The sequence below is a fragment of the Schistocerca serialis genome, chromosome 9 (assembly GCF_023864345.2).
Source record: "Schistocerca serialis cubense isolate TAMUIC-IGC-003099 chromosome 9, iqSchSeri2.2, whole genome shotgun sequence".
Lineage (NCBI taxonomy): Eukaryota > Metazoa > Arthropoda > Insecta > Orthoptera > Acrididae > Schistocerca > Schistocerca serialis.
The window spans coordinates 81,857,676-81,884,973 of NC_064646.1; the positions used below are offsets into that span (position 1 = coordinate 81,857,676).

General features: G+C 41.5%; 1 protein-coding gene across 1 annotated transcript in view; it reads left to right on the forward strand.

Moving 5' to 3' along the window:
* The window catches only part of LOC126419381 (U-reduvitoxin-Pr21-like), a 43,676-nt gene extending 23,579 nt beyond the window's left edge, over positions 1 to 20,097 (forward strand). The window contains exons 5-6 of the mRNA XM_050086569.1: positions 7,236 to 7,355; positions 19,988 to 20,097. Of these exons, the coding sequence (XP_049942526.1) occupies positions 7,236 to 7,355; positions 19,988 to 20,097 (230 nt within the window). The remainder of the gene's footprint in view (positions 1 to 7,235; positions 7,356 to 19,987) is intronic.
* Positions 20,098 to 27,298: the final 7,201 nt, after the last annotated feature.

Below are 27,298 nucleotides of genomic sequence, written 5' to 3' on the forward strand. Positions count from 1 at the left end.
TTGATTTAAATCAAAGCCCGCTGGCGGCCAATGTCTGTAGTCCCTTTTTGTGCAGTTACAATTGTTTAATAGTGGCATGGAATCTAAAGCGGAAGAAGTATCTGTCAGAGTATTACGCGAAAGAACGCCCTCTCCTTTTAGCAGTAGTTTACGTAGGTCGCTTGAACAGTGAAGGATACCCAGGGACGAAAAAAAAAAAAAAGAAAGAAAGAAAAGAAAAGCGCAGGAGATTCTCATTTTCAGTGAGGAATGTAGGACAGATGCACCTAAGTATGGCATACATGGCTACTGTCAACGTATTTCAGAATTGTGGAACATATTTTACGCTGACCTGGAATTCGTAAACAGAGGTCTTGCGAAACTGAGCGCCCTCTGTTCGTAGACAGCAGAAGGAGCTGCTGAGGATTGATGACACGTGCGGAGACTGGTAGTTCATCCTGAACATTATATAAATTATTCGTCCGGCCCCTAGGGAGTCTAAACAGTCTAGTTGCGGGGAACCTTCTTGGACCAAATGGCTCTGAGCACTATGGGAGTAAACATCTGAGGTCATCAGTCCCCTAGAACTTAGAACTACGTATACCTAACTAACCTAAGGACAGCACACACATCCATGCCAGAGGCAGGATTCGAGCCTGCGACCGTAGCGGTCGCGCGGTTCCAGACTGAAGCGCCTAGAACCGCACGGCCACACAGGCCGGCGAACCTTCTTGAGAAGAAGCTAGGAGACATTGTTGACCACGAGACGAAATTGGAAACATTGTTGGCCAAGAAAGGAAGCAGCTAGATATTGTTGACCACGCGAGAAACGGCTTGGGAACGCGATGGGCGGCATGTGCATTAGCTCCGACCTACGCAACATAGAGCGTTCGATGGACTCTCTCTGGTCGTTTGATGTTAACAGTGAACATCTGCATATCAGGCTTCCCAGCTAATTGAATATACAAGCAGCAGGCCCATGCTTGTGTTCATCGGATTTGCTACTTCCTCCCCTGTATGAATCTGTGACGAGATCTTATATTGTTTCTTCTTTTTCCTGGCCTTTATCTCGTACCTTCACGCAGTCAACATGTTAATTTCCATGTGCGGGAATATTAGTTCGTCAGGTGCCCTTCGTGTCGCTACCCCTTTCCACACAGGGACAGTTCCCCAAACGTCTACGCCTAGTTTTATCCCATGTGAAAATGTGGAAACCTTATCTAAATGTTTGATTATCGTGTAACTGAGGTGAGACGTGGGTACCAGTCCGGTATTCACCAAGTCGTGTGTGGGAGACAGCTTAAAAATCACATCCAGCTTGGCCGTCACGCTGGCACTTGTCGTTAACCTGCCGAGATGATTCGTGTTGGGGCCGGTGCCCCTCCCCACATCCTGGAAGCGGCGTGCTAATGCGCGCCACTTTTCGGACGGCTCTGATTTAATCGTATATTAATCAACAAATTTGTTACCTATCGTAAGGACTGAAGGACACCAGCACAGAGGCCTCTCCACGTGTGTGTGAAAAAATCAATGAAAAAGTTCAGGTTTACGAGCTGTGACGATTGTACACTCCTGGAAATGGAAAAAAGAACACATTGACACCGGTGTGTCAGACCCACCATACTTGCTCCGGACACTGCGAGAGGGCTGTACAAGCAATGATCACACGCACGGCACAGCGGACACACCAGGAACCGCGGTGGTGGCCGTCGAATGGCGCTAGCTGCGCAGCATTTGTGCACCGCCGCCGTCAGTGTCAGCCAGTCTGCCGTGGCATACGGAGCTCCATCGCAGTCTTTAACAGTGGTAGCATGCCGCGACAGCGTGGACGTGAACCGTATGTGCAGTTGACGGACTTTGAGCGAGGGCGTATAGTGGGCTTGCGGGAGGCCGGGTGGACGTACCGCCGAATTGCTCAACACGTGGGGCGTGAGGTCTCCACAGTACATCGATGTTGTCGCCAGTGGTCGGCGGAAGGTGCACGTGCCCGTCGACCTGGGACCGGACCGCAGCGACGCACGGATGCACGCCAAGACCGTAGGATCCTACGCAGTGCCGTAGGGGACCACACCGCCACTTCCCAGCAAATTAGGGACACTGTTGCTCCTGGGGTATCGGCGAGGACCATTCGCAACCGTCTCCATGAAGCTGGGCTACGGTCCCGCACACCGTTAGGCCGTCTTCCGCTCACGCCCCAACATCGTGCAGCCCGCCTCCAGTGGTGTCGCGACAGGCGTGAATGGAGGGACGAATGGAGACGTGTCGTCTTCAGCCATGAGAGTCGCTTCTGCCTTGGTGCCAATGATGGTCGTATGCGTGTTTGGCGCCGTGCAGGTGAGCGCCACAATCAGGACTGCATACGACCGAGGCACACAGGGCCAACACCCGGCATCATGGTGTGTGGAGCGATCTCCTACACTGGCCGTACACCACTGGTGATCGTCGAGGGGACACTGAATAGTGCACGGTACATCCAAACCGTCATCGAACCCATCGTTCTACCATTCCTAGGCCGGCAAGGGAACTTGCTGTTGCAACAGGACAATGCACGTCCGCATGTATCCCGTGCCACCCAACGTGCTCTAGAAGGTGTAAGTCAACTACCCTGACCAGCAAGATCTCCGGATCTGTCCCCCATTGAGCATGTTTGGGACTGGATGAAGCGTCGTCTCACGCGGTCTGCACGTCCAGCACGAACGCTGGTCCAACTGAGGCGCCAGGTGGAAATGGCATGGCAAGCCGTTCCACAGGACTACATCCAGCATCTCTACGATCGTCTCCATGGGAGAATAGCAGCCTGCATTGCTGCGAAAGGTGGATATACACTGTACTAGTGCCGACATTGTGCATGCTCTGTTGCCTGTGTCTATGTGCCTGTGGTTCTGTCAGTGTGATCATGTGATGTATCTGACCCCAGGAATGTGTCAATAAAGTTTCCCCTTCCTGGGACAATGAATTCACGGTGTTCTTATTTCAATTTCCAGGAGTGTAAGTTGTCGCTATAAGAAGTAAGCTGCTTGTCGCAGTAATGAACTAAATAATATGATCTGGTGATCAATTTTGGCTTATCTCAAAGTACTGGGACTATCGTTCCCTGTTATCTAGCGATTTCACGAAAAATATCGTTCAACCGCTATAAAACTGCGGACCACCAGTATAAAAGTAGGTGGGGTCTATTGAGTCTTCTGTAGAGAAGAAGTAAGAACAGATTGGATCGGTCAGGGAAGCTCAGTGACTCCGAGCATGGACTAGTCATCGGATGTCACGTGAGTAAGACCTCCATCAGCCAAAATTCGACCGTTCGTGATGTGGATGTGAAGTGGAAACGCGAAGTAACAACTGTAGCTGAGTCAAGACCAGAGAGACCTAATGTGCTAACGGGCAGGGACCGCCGACAGTGGTGGAGAATCGTGAAACCGAAATGCTACCAGGAGTCTGGCTAACGCCCCGACTGAGTTTAGTGAGTTAAACAGGACTGTGGTACAGCAGTCGATCAGCTAGCAGTAAGCCATGCCATATCCGTAGTCACTGTTAAGCGACACTTGAGGTGCAAAGAGCGACGCCACAGAACGTAGGAAGGCTGGAAACCAATGATGGGGAGCGACGATTCACGCTGTATGCTGTGTCAGACGGATAGAAGTGTTTGGGGCAAGCAAACGCTTGGAGAAGCTTACCTGCCATCGTGTGGAGTCGCAAAAATGAATTACAGAGAAAACAGTGTTACGGGATGGTTTTGTTTTTCTTGGCTAGGGTGTGGTCCGCTGACTGCCCTTCAGAAAACGATGAAAGAAGTCTACTGGGGCACACTTGTACGTGGCACCCGAATGTGATAATAAGACTAATGTAAACTAAAATGAAACTAGTATATTATAAACGATGTATGTCTTTGATAGGCTTTATAAAGCGGATCGTGACTGTGCTCGACCGCAGACCCAAAGATACTGTTTCTGGTCTAAGATTGTAGTGTTGGAGTAAGAGAGCGCTTGGCGCACAGTGATAGGTAGCTGTCTGTGAGCGAAAGAGGATGGAGTAGGCAGTTTTTGTGGTGTGCTTTGTGAAGCCACAAAGAGTTGGATTAATATAGGAATTATGAGAACATGGAAGCAGAAGTCTTCACGCAAGATATAGATATTAAATAATTATGACTTTCCTTTTGCCAGCGCGTTAGTATGGATGGGTTGTGATAATTTGTAATTGTTGAGTAACCTCAGAATGGGAGTATACTGATTTGATAAAAAGGTTAATTAGATATTTACCTTTCGTAATGATTCTAAGATTTGTTAACACATGTATATGCAATTAAATGATTTGTATTTATGCTTGTTTAGTGAGGTTAGATAATATTTGCTGTGTAAATCTCATTCTTTGTCGATCAATTGATAAATATAATGTAATTTTGTGAGCACTGTAATTTCAATTTTCAGATGTTTCGACAGGTCAAACTTAACTTGGAATGTAATTCACTAAAAACAAAAAATCTGTGTTAGTAATTTACCACAATTAGTACCACCTCCCAGTCCACGTCATATGTTTTTCAAAGACTTTGGATTTTTCTTAAATATTTACATTTATCAGCCAAAAAAATTTCATGTACATTCCAAAGTATTACGGTGAGCACTGCACACCGCTGAGGCTGTAGCAAGCATATTTGTATTTTCTTTTTTTGTAAGAGAACAGAATACGAGTATATCGCGTTCCACCGTTGCTGCTTTAGAGGTAAGACAATTTAATTTATTTTTTATGTGCACAGGGACCAAAGTTATCAGTTTTGAACAGGGCCAGACGATTCAGTGGCTAAGGGGCTGAATGTATTTTGCAGTGACTGTATTTCTTTATTAACATTGGGTTGCATTCCCCAATCAATTCATACAAAGATTTTGCTAACAATAACACCGAGTAGGTACACCACTTTGCAACACGCTACACGATATCTCCAGTCTGTATCCATTCCTCAGTCACGCATTCATTCAGTGTGCTAAAAAAAGATTTTTTAAAGAATATTACACTTTCTTTCAATGTACGACAAAGCAGATCAAGTAAGACAATTTATTTGTTACGTGCACAGGCACTCACTTAAGTATCTTGAAGAAAGATATTTAAAGAAGGTTACAACGATAGAAGCGGAAGGACAGAAACACATTTAAGGGGCTCCGGAACGCCCTATACTTGCAATGTTAAAATAACGCTTATAAATTACATCTTTCCTCACAAAGTATTTGAGGTAGGAAGTTGAACTTTTTACAGATTATTTATTGGAATATGGGCTACAACTTAACACCGGGATTTTACAAAATTTTAATTCAGTTATTAAAGATGATTTTTTTTCAATTTTAATGAAAATTCACAATATTTTTTTCAATTTCCTATTTATATATTCAAAAATATACAGTTTTTTGGAAAAAGTCTGTGTTTAATTATGCAGAAGGTACTGTGTAACATTTACTGAAAGTTTGAAACAAATATGTTTGGAAGATCCTTAGAAAACATGTAATTAGTATGAGAAAATAAAAGTTTTGGGAATCGAGCGACCAAGATTGGATTAACTTTTTAGTGCATTCCAGGTCCATAGGATGGATTATCTTCATCCTCTGCAAACTCCTCCTCCAGCTTCCTCTTGTTCCTCCTCCTGTTTACTCTTGCTTGTATTTCTAGACTCTTTACAGCCCTGTCTGCAGCCTGAAGGCGTTCCTTGTCTAAAGCAAGCATCGCTCGTTGTTGTGTTCGTAGATTTTGCTACCATTTTCTTCAGTTGCAGTTACTGCAACACTGTTCCAAAAGGTGGTCATGTATGAACACTTATCACATTTCAGTTGTATTTCACTAGCAAGTCCTACGTGCTTTATTATGGAGAGTTCCAGACCAACTTCACTGCAGTGAATACATCTTACACAGTTTGAAAAAATTCCTTTGAGAACCGACATATCAAATATTTCATTCACATCCGATTCGCCCATAAAACATTCATAGTTTTCACTCATTGAACCAAGCTTCTTCTGTGAAGTATTTTCTTTCCCATTTTGACTGCTATGGGCAGGTGTACTTGAGAGGTTAGGTTCACTCACTTGGTTATCGTCTTTATTGTTTACAGTAATAACACATACTTTTGGCTTTCCAACATTTCTCCTTTTCTTAAAAGCCTTCAGAGGATTTCTAATAACTTTACTTTTACTCATTATTATACTTCAACAAAACAGAGACTCAAGAAACAGAATTAATTACGAATATTTTCGAGATAACGACAGAGTAAATAAACATGAAACAATCGACAATCACACCAGCGATATATATTGAACCATCACAGGTTAGCCACAACACATACTTTATCTCACATCACTAAAATGTACCTGATGAACACGGACGTTAATAATAACACCATTTGACAGCAGTTTAACAGCGCCACAGTGGGTCACGTCCATGTAGAACACATTTCAAAAAAAATTTAAGAATAGTTGTAGTCTTCGGAATTGAATAAATTATATATCTATTAAAAGGTAATAGTCTGCAGATTCAGAAAACGCAAAAAAGTAAAAATTGAACTTTTCAGGATTTTGAGTCTTTCCGGAGCCCCTTAACTGCTTTGTGTACTGCGTACAGTAGAGGTATGGTTAGGAGATGATGATTGTATCAGCTTGACAATGCACGCTGTCTTAAAGCGGCACCTGTGACTTTGAGGACAGTAGCGTTCCTCAAATAGACTGACCTCCCCAGCGTCCTGACCTGAAATCAATGGAAGACCTTTGAAACGGGTTACAACGTCATCTTCGATCCAGACCACATCATCCAAAATCGCTACTGTTCTCTGGTTTCGGTTCTTGAGAAAGAATCTGTTGCCGTCCCACCACATACAGTTTTACAACTCACTGAAAGTGTCTCCAACAAAGTAACGAGAGTCGAACAACTCCTTATTTATGTCCACTATTAGCTGTTCGGACACTTTTGATTAGATAGTTCATTAACTGAGAGGTCAGCGTGTACATGTGTATGTGTATGCGAGTTTCGGATAGGGAGATGGAAGGTTTGTGAATGGGTGTAAGCTTGTGTGTATCTGACAGTATGTAACTTCAAATACTTCCAGCAACCTTATTTCTTCCTCTGTGATCTTCCCTGACAAGATACCAAGGAAAAACCGAGTTTGTCACTGAACCATTCCTAACAAGTTCAAATTTTCGCTATGCTTTTGTTCTGCAAAAATTTAAGTGAAGCGAATAGAAAACTTAGTACAAAAAGTATTTTTTAATTATTTTAAATGTTCACAGTCCAAATGAAATGCGAGCCTGGCACTACTTTCAAAGAAGACTGCAACATCTGCCTCTGTGGTTCGGACGGCCTCACAGCAGCCTGCACACTTAAAGAGTGTTCCGGTCGCAGGCGTCGCGGTAAGTGCCGGTCTGAGCGTACAGCTGCATTATCACAAGCGACATCACAATTTCCGAACCTGTTCAGCCAAGGGTCCTGTTATGAGATCAGAGTTGCTCCCGACGACATTCCAAACTACGTATACTACTGACCCTGTGTCGTAATAATGACATAAGCAGATCAATCACCGGCTGTCTATCGACTACGAACAGCAGATACAAGCCTCAGTTTTGTCGAAAGGTAGAGATTTTTAGGCAGATATGAGGCAGCAGGTAAACAGAGACTGCGTTGTATAAGACTCCTGCACGCTTTACGGGTCACCTAGGCAGTCTAACAGGTATCGGGAATTTTCATAGCTAATTTTAAATTTTCTTCGATTTAAATCTATGCTTTCAATAGTCAGGCACTAACTATTACGGCCTACTTGCCCGGCATAAGTTGTTTGTTCTCGCAAAATACTCTGCCTGGCAAGCTCCCACGTACTGCATCTGATGGGGAGGACCCTCTGACTGCTGCAAAACACGGCCGAAGCTTTGGGACACGTGCAGACGTCTCTCTCTTGTGTCCTGTATTCCAGCAAAGCATGAAGTACTTTTTCTCCTCTCCCTCTCTCCCCTAATTGCCCTAGGACTTCTTTCTGCTGCAAAACGATGTCTTCCATGGGCACCCTGAATGGCTAGGAGTCTGTCTTTGTACCCCGGGACGCGTCCAGTTCTATAATGCACAGTCACAATATACCACCCTCCCTCTGGAATCCTACATTCCTCAATATTCTGGAACTTATTTCTGAGATGAAACCTGGCACAGCACCATAAAACCTTTTTTTTTTAGAAAATATTCAGTCTCTTGACTGGTTTGACGTATCCTCCCACATTTCTTATTGTTGCTAGTCTTTTCATCGCTACGTTAACTACTACACCAAGACCGCTATGTAATTCGCTTTGCATATTCTACTCTTGGTATGCCTCTATTCATTCCAACTGCTCCTTCCAGCACCAAGTTAACGAATTCTGGATGCTGTAACAAATATCTCTTAAACTTGCCAGTTATTCTGGTAAGAGTCGGCCGGAGTGGCCGTGCGGTTCTAGGCGCTACAGTCTGGAACCGCGAGACCGCTACGGTCGCAGGTACGAGTCCTGCCTCGGGCATGGATGTGTGTGATGTCCTTAGGTTAGTTAGGTTAACGTAGTTCTAAGTTCTAGGGGACTGATGACCTCAGAAGTTGTCCCATAGTGCTCAGAGCCATTTGAACCATTTTATTCTGGTAAGACTCTTCTTTCCCATTTTTAGCATTTCTAATACTTTAACTGTCTATCAATTTTGTAACATTAACTCTTTCAGACCCTCTGGCTGCAATTATGTAGATTATCGTTTAACGTGTCTTAGCTGCAACAGACATATTTTCCCCAAGTGGAAACCTCATACACATTTGTGAATCTTCAGTCTTTTCATCATGTAAAGGTGCTGCCAACTTTTGGGCATCACTATAAAAATATATCAATAAGCTAATGTAGCAGCAAGCAGCAGCTTGTGATCGCCGAAATACACAGAAGTGGTTGATTAGTTATAGTTCACTGTACAACTGAATAATATTGTTGCTATTTTGGTGATAGTGAATGATCAGTTAATTTATTACAACAGTGTATATTTCAGTATAATTTATTGTGGCCTTTAACGAGAAGGTAGGCGTAAAATTATAATTTTGGAAACGGGTACATATTTTTGGAGAAATATTGAATTTAAAATCAGTAAAAGATAACCTAAGGGCATTACAGAATAAAGAAAATATTTCTTTAGTACAGAAAAACTTCAGATCTGATAGCATTAATCTTAAGGTTGAAGATTTTGCATCCATGTTTGCTTAAGAATAAATTTGTTTTTTGGTGGAATCCGTCTTGAGTTAATCAATCTATTTTCTTTTACCAAGACATTTTTCGCTGAATTTATAGCTTCACCAGCTTTTTCTTTCATTTTATATCTATTGAATTACAGTAAAATTTCTCTTTAATATCTTTACACACATAAATGTGAGTTTTTACGAAAGTATTCAAGAATTCGAAAACATACATGGTTTTTTAATATATATGCTTTACTACCACATTCTGTGGTTGTAGTTTTCGTGTCTTGCGTTACAGTTGCCTTTTTATTCATTTTTTGTCATCTGCAGGCGTAGACAACTTATGTAGAAAAGTTCTTTACTTAGAAAATTTACGACTTGGGTATCTTATGGTAAAAATAACATATTTTATTCTATGGGGATGTGTGTGTGTGTGTGTGTGTGTGTGTGTGTGTGTGTGTGTGTGTGTGTGTGTGTGTGCATCTTTTGCTGCATATGTGCATATGACAAACAGTGAATGAGGAGCAACTGTGAAGCATAACATAGCCACAAAACCCACAACATGTGGTGACAAATTATATATATAAAAAGCTTGTCTTGTTTGTATATGTGAAGATTGTAAGAGAAATTTTCCTTTATTAATTAGAAAGAAAATAAAAAATACCTGACGATGCTGTAACATGAGCGAATCGTGCCTGGGTAAAATGAAAGGAAGGAAGGATGGAAGTGTATGGTTTAATGTCCCGTTGCCATCAAGTGGATGGTGGTAAGAGAAAAAGGAACTAGAAAAATTGTTTGCTCAAGGCGGATCTCATCCGAAAACAAAAATTAATTTTGGAATGATCTTTGACGCCAACACATCATAAATGCTTATAGTTAGTTATTCGCCAAGTTTCCGTTTGCCAACGTTTCACTTCCATACGGTGCTCTGAACCACGCATACACTCTCAAAATTTTTCCTCATATTGTGTAATTTAGTTTCCCTAATTTGTTTCCTGTTCTCTTTGCACGGTAACTATGCAGACGAGAGTAATGCATTCGTAAAATCTTCAGCGAGCTAAGATTAGCCATGGTCGTCATTCACCATGCTCTCCTAATAGGGTTTGGCACTGGAGTTTGTTGAGCTTTACAGCCTTAACCATCCCATATTCGTATGGAGTCCAGAGAAATGAATAGCAATATTCGAGAATAGCTGCTTGCGTCCACTCGGGATGGTGAAATGCTAAGTCTATGGCCTCTCATTCCTGAGTGTTGTTCAAATCCCTGCCTGGTCACCGAGATTTGGGTTTTTCTTGGTTTCCCTTGACTGATTAAGGGGAATACCTGGGTCTCTTCCATAAACAACAGGCTGATTTCCTTGCAAATCCTTCCTTTCACAGTCCGAGCCTGTGCTCTGTCTCTAATGATAGTATCATTCCTTCCTTCCTTCCTACTAGCTGGCGGTTTTCACATCAAAAATATCCCAGGAAAGCTCCTCCAACAACAACAGTATAGAGCTTTACCCCCTTCTCTACCAACATTTTGAAGACTGAAAGGCTGAGAATTCTCCCATCACAACTTAACTTAGCATTGGCTTCCATTATTCCGTGTGTGTGATTGGCAGGAAAGATACAGGAAATACCTAGGTAACCGTAATCTCTTTATATAGGAGGCAATGTCTCGATTGACTAATAGACTCCCTCACTAACTCATCATCGCCCAGCCCAAACCACTAAGGACAGAAACCTGAAGTTTGTAGAGGGAGTTTATCTTACACTGCACGCGACGTTTAAGAAGGTGTTTTTCGAAATTCCACCCTTAAGGGAGTGAAATAGGGGGTAAAAGATTTTTCGAAAACATGTCGCTATTAAGAGAATTTTGAAGCTAGACCTCAGAAAATTATTATTTGGTTTCTCAATCAAAAACAAAAAAGTTTTTTAGCATTTTGGAAATTCAACCGCTGAGGTGTAAAATGTAGACGAAAACTTTTGTGAAAATAATTCGTTATTAAAGAACTACTAAAGAATTTTTTAAAGCTGCACCTATGTAAACTAGTATTGGACTTCTCTGTTAGAAACAAAAAAAAATATGTTTCCCGTTTTTTGGCAGTTTAACCCATAACATATGGAAATAGGGGATGAAAATATTAAAATATTTCGTTTCATTAAAATTTTTTGAAGCTAAATGTATGTGAACTCGTGTTTCGCTTCTCTAAGAAGATGTAAAGAAATATTTGTTAGGGGATGAAAATTACTGTCGAATATCACCACGAGAACGCAAAAGGTATGATAAGAAAAATTTTGGACTCACGCTTTTTGGTTAGACATACATTATGAAAAGACCATGCTTCTGTGACCTTCATTAGCGTGAAAAGCTTAGAAGTCGTTGTAGTTTGTGAACATCATAAAGATTAAATTAGACGCAACAAAAAGAAGTGCAGAACATAAAAGGAAAGTAACGAGAGGCCCCGTGAACTGTGCACACAAAACCACTTTTTGTATGCGTAAATAACTGAACAGATGAATAAGAGAAAAGACAAAGTGTAATTAAGAAAAGCCGTAATCAACCACACGATTGTTTTAAACATATTGTCATGCTGGAAGTAGCATGCCCTTACCTAGTTCTGACATTGGAACTGACCTAATCGGGCTCTCACAGGGGAGTTGCAGTTTAACATGTTCTCAAACCAACGTTGCAGACTGACTGTTCCTCCTATTGACAATTGTTACCAGAGGTGAAAGAAGCGACAAGCGACATAAAAAACAGTATGACCGATCAATGGTAAAACCCCGGGTCTTTGGATCCATAGTCTTGCATTTAGCCACACAATGACGATATCAAAGCGAAAATTCTAAGAGCAACCGGTGGATGAGGTGTTGATGTGTTATACTCATTATACAACAGAGTATTGTACATACTGTTTTCGGTCTCGCAGAAAGAAACGGAGATCCTGAGGAAAAGAACTAGATGGAGTGTCCTGAATACCAAACTAATTATACAAAAACATACCTGCTAAATACTTCCTGTTGTGTTATTTTCAGACTGTTGTTTCCTGATCTGAATCCCTCAAAATTGCACGAGGTAACACAACTGCATGTTCTTACTAGTTTTTTAACTATGCAACCTTTGTTTGTGTTCATCTTATAACCTCTTTTCAAGACATTACCCATTCCATTCAGGTGTTCTTCTGAGTCCTTTTACTCCTGTTACTGAATTACAATGTCATGGGCAAGCCTAAAAGTTTTAAGTTGTTCTTACTAAACTTTAATTCCCGTTCTAAATTTTTCTTTCGTTTCCTTTACTACTTGCTCAATTTACATATTGGATAACATGGAGTATAGGCTGCAACGTAGCTTCACTCCCTTCTCAATTACTGTAGTGGATAACCTTTCGAGCCTTGTATTTTATCCGTCATCCCTTAAGAACTTCAAAGAGTGTATTCTAGTAAACAGTATCAAGAGATTCTCGTAAACATACATCCGCACGTGGTAGCCGCTCGGTGTGAAGCGCCTAGCCACGGTTTGCACGGCTCTACCCTCGGGCATGGGTGTGTGTGTTGTCCTTAGAGTAAGTTAGTTTAAGTTAGACTAAGTAGTGTGTAAGCCTACGGACTGATGACCTCAGAAGCTTAGTCCCACAGGAACTTACCACAAATTTCCATTTTTCCCCCTAAATATACAGCTGCTATAAACTTGGCCTGTGTCTTTCTTAATTCTTTCTATTAAGGAAAGTCGGAAGTCGTTGTTGCCCCGCATGTTCCTACATTCCTCCGGAATCTAAACTGACTGTTTCAGGCTTCTAATAGTTCTTCCACTCTTTCGTGAACAATTCGTGACAACTATGGTTTGGCAGTACTCATACCTATCAGCGACTGCCTTCTTATAAAACAGATACGCCCCAGGAAGGAATTAACCAAGTGGGACGGATATCGGTTGATGTGTCGTACATGTACAGACAAACAAATGACCTCTGACCCATATGAAAGCAGTTATTCGACTTGGCACTGATTGATGGAGTTGTTGGATATCTTCCTTCAAGGATATGGTGCCAAATTCTGTTCAAATGGCGCGTGAGATCGCCAAAATACTGAGCTGGTTGGAGGGCTCCTTCCACAATGCTCCAAACGTTCTCAACTGGGGAGACACTGATCTTGGTGGCTAAGGTAGTTTTTGGACAGCACGAAGATAAGCCGTATAAGCTCTTGATGGGGTGTAGAATATCGTATTTGACGGTCATCAGCCTTCAGTTCGAAGCTGAATCCTTACTGAAGACAGTTCTACAAAAATCAAAGAGATTCAGGGCGAAGACGTGTCTGGAGACCGGCTAGACAGCGGTAAGGTACCGATCTGTCTGTCGCCCAACATACGGCCCGACAACCAGGGGTGGTGGTCCGGCGCGTCACTTATTGGCACAGCTGGACACCTTTGGTTGTCATCTGCGCCCTCCTTACAGCACAGTGGTACACCGATGATATTCTATGCCTCGTTCTCTTTCCCTTCATGGTAAGCCATCCTGGGCTTACATTTCAGCAAGACACTGGCCGGCCACAAACAGCGAGCGTTTCTACTGCTTTTCGTGCTTGCCAAATTTTATCTTGATCAAAAGGTCGTTGACCTATCCCCAGTTGACAGCGTTTGGAGTGTTATGGGCAGAGACCTCCAACGAACTCGGGATTTAGATAATCTAGCGCTCCAATTGAACAGAATTTCTCACGACATCCCTCAGGGGGACATCCAGCAATCCTATCAGTCAATGCTAAGCCCAATAACTGGTTGCATAAGGGCAGAGGTGGACAAAAGTGTTATTGACTTGCTCAATTTGTGAAGCTCTTTCCCTTGAATAAATCGTCAAAATTTTCGAAATTGTAATCATTTGTTTATCTGTACACGTTCATCATATCTACCGATATCCGTCCCATTTTGATAATTCCTTCGTGGTTCGACGTTTTCCTTAGAGCCTGATTCGTGTATCTTGAATGTAGCTTTTGTGCTTTTCAGTCCAAAGACTGATTTGATGCACCTGTCCACTCTAGCCTATCATGTGCGAGCCCCTTCTACTCAGAACCCATTGAACATGCCCACTGTATTAACCCCTTGGACTCCCACTATAATTTGTACCTCCCAAACTGAACTCCATTACCATACTGACGACTCCAGGCTGTGTCCAATCATCTGCTCTCTTCTTTTACTCAACTTGTGCCATACATTTATTTTTTCTCCAATTCTCTTCGTTTTTTATTGGATCTACCTAGTTAATCTTCAGCACTCTTCTACAGCAACATGTTTTAAAAGATTCTGTCCTCTTCTTGTCTTCTTGACTGAAGTACTTTTCGTCCACAATGCACTTCCATACCAGGCTATACTACAGATGAATATCTTCAAATAAGAGTTCCTAACACATCAATTAATATTGGATGTTGACATACTCGTCTTTTGCAGGTGTGCCACTCGGCATTTTGCATCCTCTCTACTTGTCCCATTATCATTTATTTTGCTATTTTCTCAAAACCTGACATATTCTGCCCGTGGCTGTATACTAAATATAGGTTGACTCTTACACAGAAGATTACAGCAACCAGCCACTTTTTATAACGCTATTTATATACTTAAATAGCACCGTTACCAGTTTAGAACTGATAGGTTCATCTTCAGACTGCTAGTTCACGTTTTACACTACCTTTTGAGTTTTGTTTCCCTGTCTGACGATACTTCTTTGGGGTGGTGATGCCATTGGCGCGGATTCATCAATGCCATTGGCGCGGATTCATCAATGGCATCACCACCCCAAGGAAGTTTCGTCAGATGGGGAAACAAAACTCAAAATGTAACGCAAAACGTGACCTATCCGTCTGAAGAGGAAACTATCGGTTCGAAACATGTAACGGCGCTATTTAAGTAAACAAATAGCATTATAAAAAGTGGCTGGTTGCTGTAATCTTCTGTGTAAGAGTCAACGTGTAGGTTATTTTGCTACCAAAATAGCAAAACTCATCTACTGCTTTTAGTATCACGTTTGCTAATCTAATTCCCTCAGCATCGACTGATTCAATTTGACGACATTCCATTACCTTTGTTTTACTTGATGTTCATTTTACAATCTCTTTTCAAGGCCCTATCCATTCCGTTCAACCGCTCTTCAAAATACTTTGGAGTCTCTGAAAGGTTTACGATGTCATCGGCAAATTTCAAAGCTTTCATTTCTTCTCTCTGAATTTGAACTACTTTTCCTAATTTCACTTCCATTTTCTTTAGAGTTTGCACAGTGTATACATCGCCTACCACCGGGGATAGGCTGCAACCCTATCTCACTCAGTTCTTAAATATAGATTAGCATTCATGTCCTTCGATACATTAACTGCCGTCTGGTTCCTGTACAAGTTGTAAACAACTGTTCGCCCCCTGTATCTTATCCCTGCTATCTTCATAATATAATAGTGTATTCTGTTCAACATTGTCAAAGGCTTCTCTTTCAAGTCCTTCCACTCTTGCAGCTGCAGTCTGGTTTCTAAACAAGTTGTAGATATGCACGAATGCATGCCCTCGCGCCGATATCAATTAATAAGATGTTCTCGGGTGTCAAGCCGCGTCAAGTAGTCAACTGCACACGAGATTTCGGCAGATGTGTCGTCTATCATTGTGAAGTGGTTGACTGTCATGTGGGTGACGCTGCCGTGCTTATATATTTAAAATAGGCGAACGGCGTCGCTATGGGGAGTCCTTTAGCATCAGTTGCAGGCAATCTCTTTATGGAGCATTTGGAGTACATCACCTTGGACACGGCTCCTGCAAAGCCTTGTTGTTTTTATCGCTACGTCGACGATACCTTCGTCGTACGACCCCATGGACATAAAATGCTGGAAGAGTTCCGGGTACACGTCATCAGCATCCACGACCACATACAGTTGTCGATCGTAGACCGCCGTAAACCGAACAGGAGTCCCGGCACAATGTTTACCGCAATCGCACCCACACGGAGCGGTATCTGCAAGCCACCGGCTACCATCATCCAGGACGAAAACGGTACGTTCTGAGGACCTTGGTACGTCGAACTCAAACCGTGTCAGACGCCAAAAACCTGTCGAGTGAACTGTGCCACTTATGTAATTTCTTCAGGGGAAGCGGTTACAACAGACTAATTTCGGAAGCAGTTTCGTCTAAGCCACGAAATCAGAAGGCCTCCGAAAAAGACACGAAGAAGATGGTGTTTTTACCGTTTTGTGGCCCAATAACAGGGAAGATTAGCCGGCTCCTTAAGAGTCATCAAATCTACAGTCTTCAGGCACCCAGCATAGATACGGCAACTGATGTAGCCTATGAAAGACGATGTAGGCCTCAGATTACCTGGAATGTACTAAAATACCGTGTCGATGTAGGCAGGTTTATGTTGGCCAGACTGTCCGCATTGTTGAACAGCGCTACATATTACGTGAAAGGTGTTTCCGCTTACGCTATCCCGAAAAAATCAGCTGTAGCGGAACATACATTTGAAAACGGACACCGAACTGCATTCGACGAGGTTTCTATTGCTAAACGGACCAACGGCTTCAGAGAGAGTGGAATAGACGAGGCGGTAGAGACTATAATATTGGACAAAACCGTCAATAAATGCGTTGGACTACAGCTGAGTGCGGCCTGGCATCCTGTGATTGAGGTGAAACGGGCGTGGTTGTCTCGCCACCAAAGCGTTACCATATATACGGCGCAGGAATGAACACCAGTGACGTCACTGGTCGAAGCGAGGCTATGTAAACACGGCAGCGTCACGCACACGACAATCAACCACTTGACAGTGGCAGAGGAGATCTCTTCCGAAAACAACTTGACGCGGCTGAAACCTTAGAACATTTTATGTAGTTGTCGATAGATTTTCATTCCATATCTCTTATTGCTGTTACCCCAAAAATTGTCAAAAGCTTTTGGTAAATCTGCATATGCTATAAATATCTCTTACAAAATAAGTTATAGATTTAGTGTTTCCTAGCTTGCACCTATCTTCTTCCGGGAATCAAACTGATCTTTCCCGAGCTCGGCTTCTACCGATTTTTCTATTCTCTGTAAATATCCCGTACCAGTGTTTGGAACCATTATTTATTAAGTTATGTTTTTATAATTATGACTCTCCAAAGCATCTCAATAATTTTGAGGGACTACCGTCTACTCTAGGGGCCTTATTTCAACTTAGGTCCTTCAGTGCTGTATGGAGCTGGCCTGAGTGGCCGAGCGGTTCTAGGCGCTTCAGTCTGGAACCGCGCGACCGCTACGGTCGCAAGTTCAAATCCTGCCTCGGGCATGGATGTGTGTGATGTCCTTAGGTTAGTTAGGTTTAAGTAGTTCTAAGTTCTAGGTGACTGATGACCTCAGATGTTAAGTCCCATAGTGCTTAGAGCCATATGAAACTTACAGAGCCCTTCTAGATATTTCTTTACTTTTCAGCCTTCCCTCGTTTACTTAGTGATGGTTTGCCAACTTAGCTCTTGACATTTATCCAGCTGCTTCTCTCTTCTCCAAAGCACCTTTCAATTTTCCTATAGGCTGACAATAGTAATCATGTCCATTATAATTATCCGTGCTGTTATGCCGTGGTCGGTTGATGAATTCTGTGGTGATTCCCAACGTTTCGTCTCCGACTGCGGGAGACATCTTCAAGGGGGTCCGTAGCTTGATGGAAGGTCCAACACACATACTGGCTCGCTACTGTTCCAGTGTGTGTGTTGGACCTTCCATCAAGCTACGGACCCCCTTGAAGATGTCTCCCGCAGTCGGAGACGAAACGTTGGGAATCACCACAGAATTCATCAACGACCACGGCATAACAGCCCGGATAATTATAATGGACATGATATTTCCGGCCGTGAAAGTTTACATTTTAGTGACAATAGTAATGCCTGCTTTTAAATTCTTGTATTCTTTGTTTAACCATTCCTGCTTTTCCTGCTTGCACTTCCTGTCAGTCTCATTCTTAGACTCTGCATTGCCTTTTTCCTGCTTCATTTGCTGCATTTTTTATATTTTCTACTTTCTTCAGTTAGATTCAGTATCTCGTGCGTTATCCAACGATTCCTACTTGATCCTTTGCGTCCTTCATTATCTCGTTTTCCAGGGCTATCCATTCGTCTTTCTATTGTGCTCCTTACCCCTGTTTCATTTCCAATTGTTCTCTTTGAAACTCTCAATATCCTTTGGTCCTTTCAGTTTATCCAGATATCATCTCCGAAATGTTCTAGCTTTCTACAAGTTTTGTAATTTTGACTGACAGTTCATAGACAATAAATTATGGTCAGAGTCGACAATCTGCCACTGAATATATTTTTCTATTTAAAACGTGATTTTGGAATCTATTTGAAATCTTCCTCTGTCTCCAGATCTCTTTCACGTGTATTACATTCTTTCATGAATTTAAGTACTATCGACGGTTAAATTATGCTATGTGCCAAATTCTACCAAGCGGCTTCCTCATCCATTTCTTTTCTCCCAGTCCATGTTATCCTACAATTTTTTGTTCTCTTCATTATCCAGCTACCAAATTCCAGTTTCCCATCATAACCAAATTTTCAGGCCCACAACGATCTCAGAACTACTTCCTTCATTCTACTAATCATTTGCGGAACTGTGTATAAACTTGAAACAATGTGGTGGGTGTAGGCTTTATGTCTGTCTTGGCAATAATAAGCGGTCACTATGCTGTTCATAGTAAATCACTCGCAGTGCTTTTCGTTTCTGCTGTTGCCAGTCTTACCCTGTTTTAGTGAAATATGTATAAATTTCATACAAACACTGGTAAAATAAATTAATGATGAAAGTTATGATGTACACATCACATAGAAGAGTAACTGTCATTTGCATAGTTCATCCGTCATTGCGTTATCATGTCACCTTCATCATCAAGAGCAGCATCTGTTTGATACCCATAGATACGTAAAAGACCTGTCTAGAATTTTCTGTGCATTGGTGTCTTCAATAACACGACTCCTATATGTGTTTGTGTCATTTTCCCACCGTCCGTGAGGCCACGTCTCGATTGTCCTTGTATTTCGGGATCCAATGTGAAGTTTCCGTTGTCTGTCTCCCATCCAATCACCCGCCTATGTGCATGTTATTCGGTTATGGTCATAATTACCTGTTGTATTCCACTCTGTTTCCTTATCCCTCTACGTGTTTTCTGCCTCTCTTAGTAATTCCCAACATATATTGCTCGACGAACCGCTCTTAGTTTTTGAATGGTTTTCGTACGCGTATGCCAATTTGTTTCTTCACTCATAAGGTACCACACCGCGCCCAGTACACGTCCACCGCGGCCCTCGGGGGCCACAGCACAGTTGCGACACCTGAGGACGGGCTTATGAGAGCCCGAAACCGGTCGTAATAATAAAAGAAATTTACAACTGAAGCGGTATTTTCAACCTCTGGCTTAAGAAATTAGTTACAATACTGAATTAACTACTGTTGTAAATGCTAGTTGAATATGCTGATTAAACTGAATGATATTGCGACAATTTAAAATGTGTGTGTGTGTGTGTGTGTGTGTGTGTGTCTTTGCGTGCGTGCGATTGTGTATGTATGTATGTATACGTACCATTATTAAATGTACATTTTGTGTGCATTTTCAATATTCTCATGTTCTCATCGTGGTGTTCGTTTGCAAATGAAATGACGTTGATGTTTTCTGTTGAATAACGCAGACGCGATACCACATGAGCTGTTTCTTTCTTTAAAGCTGCAACATAGCGTCAGACGCTGACGAACGGCTTTCTTTATTTTGCATGGGTTCACTCTTGTCAAAATCTGCCGACATCTGTAGACCAGCACTCGTGTAACAGCGACCAATGTTTTGTTACAGAGGTGTCCTGCAAGCCGAATACAACGTTCAAGGACGACTGCAACATTTGTAAATGCGGCCCAGATGGCAAGAATGCTGCGTGCACGTTCATGTTGTGTCCGAAGCCATAGGTGAGTAATATATTGTCGACAGTTCTACAGCACTATCTCAGAGTGTGCCGACGAGGTCGCAGCTAAATATGGCAAACCTAGCACAAGGGTAGTTACTTCTGTTGGGAGACTGTTGGAGACTTTGCTAACTGACCGTCATAGCTGAGCACAAGAAAGTTAACCGCTAATTAACGAAGTTAAATTTTCAAATAACCGATTAATTTTTAATTTAATTTATAAAAAACCGTTATAACGGACTTTCTAATTTCCGTTGACTTTCTTTCAATCCGTTAACGGTTAATTAGATATCTACTAGTTACGACATAAATGACGCTGTGGGGCCCACGAAAATCATGTTCTGACAAATTCGGGTTGTGTGGATGTGTGGCTACGCCGGCGTGCACGCGATTCGCGATTCGTGTAAACAATCAAGTGAGTAGGATATTCAAATACACTTGGAAAACAAAGGTCACAAGTCCATAAGATCTTAATGGTCCCCTGATCGATAGGACAGTAATGAAATAAGGAAGGGAAAACCGCTCAAGAATAAGAAATATAAAACCTTTCATCAGTAACAACTGTGCCCTGTACACTCTTACCATGTATTAGGTATGTAACGACGCACCATTAATTAGTGTTACTCACTTACACGCGATCTCTGACTTTGAGAAACCTTTCTGTTGTAGGATTTACCATCATACACATCAAAATGTTAAGGATTTTATATGAAAGCGAGACTCGTGAGCCATGGCGCTAGTTAACTGGCGCGCCAGTCTCTTGGATGTCCATTATCGATCCTTCGATGTTTCTTATCTTTGCTTGGCTTGTTGTTTTCCCATTCGCTGGGCGAGTGGCAGTTGACGTTTGCTCGGTCTTCCTATTGAGACGCCGCGAGGTACGAGGTGGAAGCAACCACGATATGTGTAGTTGGTTGTACGCGGTCTGCCGGTTAAGGATGGAGGATATGTGTTGGCTGCCTGCCTGTTTGCTCTCCTGGTTTTGCTCGCCGTGCCTTGCGACCGCCTAGCTTGGGTTGCTGCCTGGTGTATCCTACACGAGCCATACCGGACGTCCAGCAGAAGCCAGCAGAAGTTAAGCAGCCTTGTGTTTCTTTAAAGAAAAGGAGGAAATGTATAAGACCTTTTGTAACCAATTTTGGTGGCCTCTTAAGTGTGGCCTTCGCGTTTACACTGCCTTTGGGAGAGAGCTAATTCCTTTAAATTTAAATCGTTGGAGTTCCCTGTCCTTTCTAATATTTTGGGGGTTTTATTTGAATTTTCTCTTTGGGGTTCCTTCCTTGTGCTTGGTTAAATGTTTACTTGTATAGCGTGAAGTGACTCCTGGTTAAAACTCGGAGAAGGTGCTTGATTTTACTGTCGCTTCCGGCATTTATCTTTTCAATTAAGATTTGTCATCCCTTAGAGCGACCTGGTGTCACTCCTCGTTAATTAATGCTGGTTTATGTGTACTTAATTTTGAATTGGCCATTTGAATTATTTTGGAGCGCGGTATAGCACTAAGGCAACCTCATTGTATACCACTTTGTTCCTCGGTCTAGTACCTTAATTTTCAGTGGCACGAGTTAGCTCCACTACCGGTTTTACTGACGTGCTCCCTTCAAAATCTTGTCTTGTATAAGTTTGCCCCATGTGTGTCTGGGAACACAGAGATGAGCTTTAGTGTGACTTCAGTGCTAGTCAGTTAATGGAATCTTCATTTTGGCTTGGCTTCCACTGAAGAGTTTGAGTGGAGCGTAGTGTGTTTGATTTGTTATTCATTTAATTACTGTAAGTTTGTTTATTTAATGGGGAGCAAGACATTTAAAGACCATTGATATGAACTCCCGTAGTTGCGGGGTGTTGCTAATTCGTTCCAAATGTCCTACTACTTATTCAATGGCAAGGCTGTTGATTAGTTGGTTACTGTGAGTACAAATTCACGCTATCTATTTGTTACCGAAATTGTTGAGGTGTCTGTGTAGTGATTGAATCACTATCTACGTGTTTGAGCTAATTTGATATAAATCTTACATGCCTCCTTAAAATTTGTTGCCAGCAGAAACCCTTAAGACAACTAAGTTTTGTCACTGCTTATGTTAACCTTTACTGGGAGCAATATTTCATGTAGTTAAATTTTGTCTTAAAATGTGTATTTCTCTGAAGCAATAAAAGAGTGATAAAAGAAAAAAGCAAAGGGGCCTGGTCCTTCCCATTGTGTCCGGTTTGTAACACGTATCAACTCGTGTAGGAGACTAAATGTTTTTGCTTTTAAAAAATTCCGACTCCATGCTTTAGTTTCCGCAACCAACCCACTAACAAAAGTACTTAACGTGAACATAGTAAACAAACAACAAACAGCCTACACCTAATTACCGTCGCTCGCTCTTGATTGTATACACGAATCACGAATCGCACGCACCTCGGCGTAGCCATACATCTACATGACCCGGACTTGTCAGAGCATGAATTCGTTGGGCACCGCGGCGTCATTTTTGTCATAAATAGTAAATACCTAATTAACTGTTAACCGACTGAAAGACATTCAGCCGATGTTAGTCTTTTTACAGTTTTTTAGAGTTAACTTAAAAATTAATCAGTTACTCAAAAATTTAAGTTCGTTAATTAACGATTAACGGTCTTGTGAACAGCTATGATGGTCGTTTAAGTCTCTAACAGTCTCCCAACTGAAATAACTAACTTTATGCTAGGGTTGCCTTACCTAGCTGGGACATCGTCGGGACACTGAGACGGGGCTGTAGAAATGAAGTAAAAATTTTAGTTAATATACTTTCTATCTGGGACACAATTACATGGAACTTGTTGCGACAGAAGTAGTTGAAACACCATAATTTTCGGAGGATTTCACTTTTTCAGCAAGTCTTTTTTTCCTTTGGAGTATTTCTAAAACTCCACGCAAGTCAGCCTGTAGTTAAACTGGCACAGTAAGACTGATTCAACAGTCCCTGGCAGCAATCGATTTCCTTCATCAGTCCATTGTACCGACATCAGCGAAAATTCTCGTTCCACAATGGAGTTACGTATGGCAATAGAAAACACTCAGATAATTTTAGCAGTTGGTATTTGCTTGCAGGATTTCCGGTTTTCTTAAGGAAGTAAACCTACTAGTAAACCCACCTTTCCCATGGAAAGTTTAGACTTCCATGCTTCCGAGCTATGCTTGGATCCTAAAAAATCTTCTGATACGTAAATTCCTGAAAACAACTGTCGCCTGAAATCCTTTCACTGTTTTTAGACAGTTATGTGATAGTGTTTTCAGTCATTACCTAATCCGGGGTTTCAGATAGCGTCATCCAATCAAATACTTGATTTTTATTAAAAGAAATAGCCAATTTCTCTAAGCAAATTCTGTGGGGTAGAAATCCATTCTCTTCCTCAGATTTCCAAATCAAATGAATTTTATCTTGGCTAAGGTTCACATTCTTTAATTTTTGCAACTCCATCTTGGCTTGCATACCAATAAAATTGATTCAGACATCTTTTACTGTCGATTAAGATATTTCTTATTTCAATTATCGAGACTTCATTCTTCTCCACGCCTTTTATACATTTTTTAAAACAAAGAATAGTTTGACTGTAGAAATATGAATAATCTGTTATTATTCTAGGTGGGCTGTCTTCGGAGTTAAAAAACTGTTTCAATGGAATCCAAAGCTTAAGACATCTGTCAACTGCGGGCATTAACGACAGACATCTTGTTTCGGACTCGGATAAGTCTGATAATTGACATCAACGTATATGCAGAACTCTTTCAGCCACTCAGTTCTTATTTTGTGTATTGAAAATAATTAGTGTCGATTAGGTCTCCAGCAGGGCTTGATATAGTGTTGTCGAGAATATGGGCAGGGCATTCAATTCCTTCTACATTTTTCCTAGTTCTTTAATTTGGTGAAACGCATTCCGCTGGCCACGTCGGTGAAGACCTTCGAAGTTGGTATTGCGTCCAAAAAAAGCGATTAATTTATCTAATGGAATTTGCAGTTGTCTTAAAGCGTCTAGAAGAAACTTTGCAGTTGTCTCCTATGTCTCGTTATTTAGCGAATCAAACTGTAACACCTTATGCTTGATTCCGTCAGTTTCAATGAAGTATTGAACAACTGAAGGACACATCTTTTCAGCCTTGTGATTCGATGCGTCGGTACCTATGCCGTAAAATGAAATAAAATGAAACGTCTTGCAATTGTTTTATACATTCTGAGACGGAGTGTGGTGCGAGAATATTTTTAAGAATCGCTGTAGATTTGTTTCTGGCTGTAGACTGCTTTTCGGCAACTTTGGAGTCAGGATGCATTGCGGCATTCAGTTTTACGGTACAGTCAAGACAACTGAAGGAATGGTGATGCTTGACAACTTTATAAGTTGTTGTTAGTTCTGTAGCGGCAACGAACAATTGTTCCTGGGCATATTCTTTAATCACAATTGTAGAAATAGGTTTTGATGCCGAATCTATTAGTGTGATTCTTCGTAGAAATGTGATGGCTCACATTTGCCTTACTTTCGTGAGTTACTCAAATTAAACAGCTACAAATCTCACACAACGCCTCCTAATCCGTACGTCCTTCCTTGAAAAAAGACCACTTCTTTGTGTAATCAACCGGAAAGTAATTTCGCTTTCCATCCTTAGGCAGTTCCTAAGCTATGATAACTTTAATAGTTGGCAAAAAGTCGACCATAACACTTCAGCCATCGAAATACACGTCGCTATACACTTCACGCCCTATATACCAGCAGTAAACATTTCATATTAAGATTAGAAAGAATCGTCTTATCAGGTCGCTTTTCAGATGGGAAATACCCGAATCTTTGGTATGGAGCTACTTAAATAGTTTCAGCCTGGTACTACTGGAGAAGTCTGGATTTTCTCGAATGGTAGCGCTGGATCTAGAAGGTGCTTGCATCATCGATACAGGATACGCAACATGCAACGTCATCTGTGAGACGAACTTGTCAACATAAACTTATTGACATAAATAAAACAGAGGCTGCTTTTACAAGTTACGCTAACAGATTGCGTTACTTCAGTACTTGAGCTAAGCTGGTAGCAGTATTTTGCAACATCGGGACAAAATTGGATCACGTCGGGATAAGAACGTGCATGATGATGGCGGTCCCAATAAATCGGGACGGATGGCAGCCCCGCCTTGTGCTCATGGCGTCCTGCTTCATCTTAAAGAACCTGTTTACAGTCCCATAATTTTTTCTGAAAATTAATAATTTCAAGTTATATAAGAATTATCATCCAATGATACTTCTGTACCTATTGAAAATGTACTAATTCGCATCTCTAACGTCTCGGAACAGATAAAAAATCCTGAAGTATATTTTTACTCCGTTTAATTAGAAGCCGCTCGGGATAGCCGCGTGGTTTGAGGCGCCTTGCCACGGTTCGCGCGGATCACCCCGTCGGAGGTTAGTCCTCCCTCGGGCGTGGGTGTGTGTGTTCCCTTAGTGTAAGTAAGTTTAAGTTAGATTAAGAAGTGTGTAAGCCCAGGAGCAGATGACCTCAGCAGTTCGGTCCCGTAGGAACTTACCACAATTTTCCAAAATTTATTTAAAAACGTATTTACTAAACCAAATATTCTACGATTTTATAAGTCTGTTTCAGTTTTAACCTTACCATTATAGGTCTTTTAATATCTGTAGCGCACTGGAAAGCTACACTACACGGTTTTAATACGATCTTTCAGGATATCTCTTTTGCGCTGTAGTACGTATTTAATGGAGTAACCAGACTGTTATGTCATAACACGAGGAATAACTACCTTATTCTTTATAAGGATAAATGCATCGCCGACTCTGCAGCCAAATCTCACTGATGATCACGGACAAAAATTGCTGTTTACTCACACTTTTAGTTTAGTAAGTTGGCAGCATTTTTTTAAGCCGGTACACATTTTTAGCGATTATTCGTTAAGTTTTTTCAAGGTAGAAAGTTCTCCGAAGTTATCAGTTTTCGAAAGACTTAATGCAAATATCCCTCTAAATTAGTTGTTCTTTTTTAACTTTCTTTTGGTTACTGTTTTCAGGCTATTAACACTGATTTAGATCTGTTATTTTTGCTTTACAGTGATTCTACTTTGATTTTAACGACTCCATGAGGCAGTCTAGTAGATTGTGAAGAGGACTTTGGCAGGAACAAGAGTAACTATCATTCACCTCGCAACCACTGCAACGCATGCATGCTGCCTGCACAAAGTATATGAAAGGAATTGTACAATGTTTCAGTGTTAAAATATCTTATTCTCGAATTTGTGAAAAATAAATATATGTTGCAACAATACTTTGTATTTCGTACGCAGCTCATTTACCTTTCCATGTTCTTAGGTAGCGACATGACAAGTTTCTGAGGAACTTGTAATAATGTTTTACTGTAACAAGACACTGACACTGAAAAATGTTTTTCCCCTTAAAAAATAATACAATGACTCCCCATCACCATATTCCAGGTTCAGCAAACTACCTGCATTTCCTAACTGGACACGATGTCTATCAAAAGCAGGTCTTCTTGTGGACAATTTAGTGAAATGATTGTTTTTTCACCAGACGGCTGAGATACGTTGCCCAATTAATTGCTTGAAGGATTTCGTCAAACATGCTGTTTTAGTACACCTTACAGTATAATTTAATATCGAGGCACAATGTGCCTAAATATTTGACATCGTCACAGTTGATAATGATATATACTGAGGCAAATCAGAATATCTTGAAGGGTATTCATGTTTGTTGTATTCAATGAAGCAAGTCTAACACCAAACACACAACGTAGCATTGAGCGAGCCGCCTACACAGAATAAGCGTTTGTGTAGAAGGTAGCTGGCATGCACACTTGCAACGAATCTATTCGCAAGTAATACGGGCAATACACTGTGAAACATGCAAGAGATATTTGTTAAAAGACTGCGTACATAATACACAGATTTGACAGCCTAGCGCGTGGCACTATGTACAAGTCCTATTATCTGACTAAGCTAGCAAAATGAAAGTTAACTATGGTATCTAATCTACAGAGTTTTCGTTCGGTCTGCTGTCTGTGACAGTTATTAAGTACAGTCTTTGAATATGAATTTCGGTAGATACTCGGCGTTTAACTATCCAATGATCACTCATATAGCGGTTTGCTATTACGGTGGCTCATTATGTATCCTCTAGTATCTGGGATATCCTGAGATGAGGTAATTATGAATCTCCAGAGATCTGTAAACTAC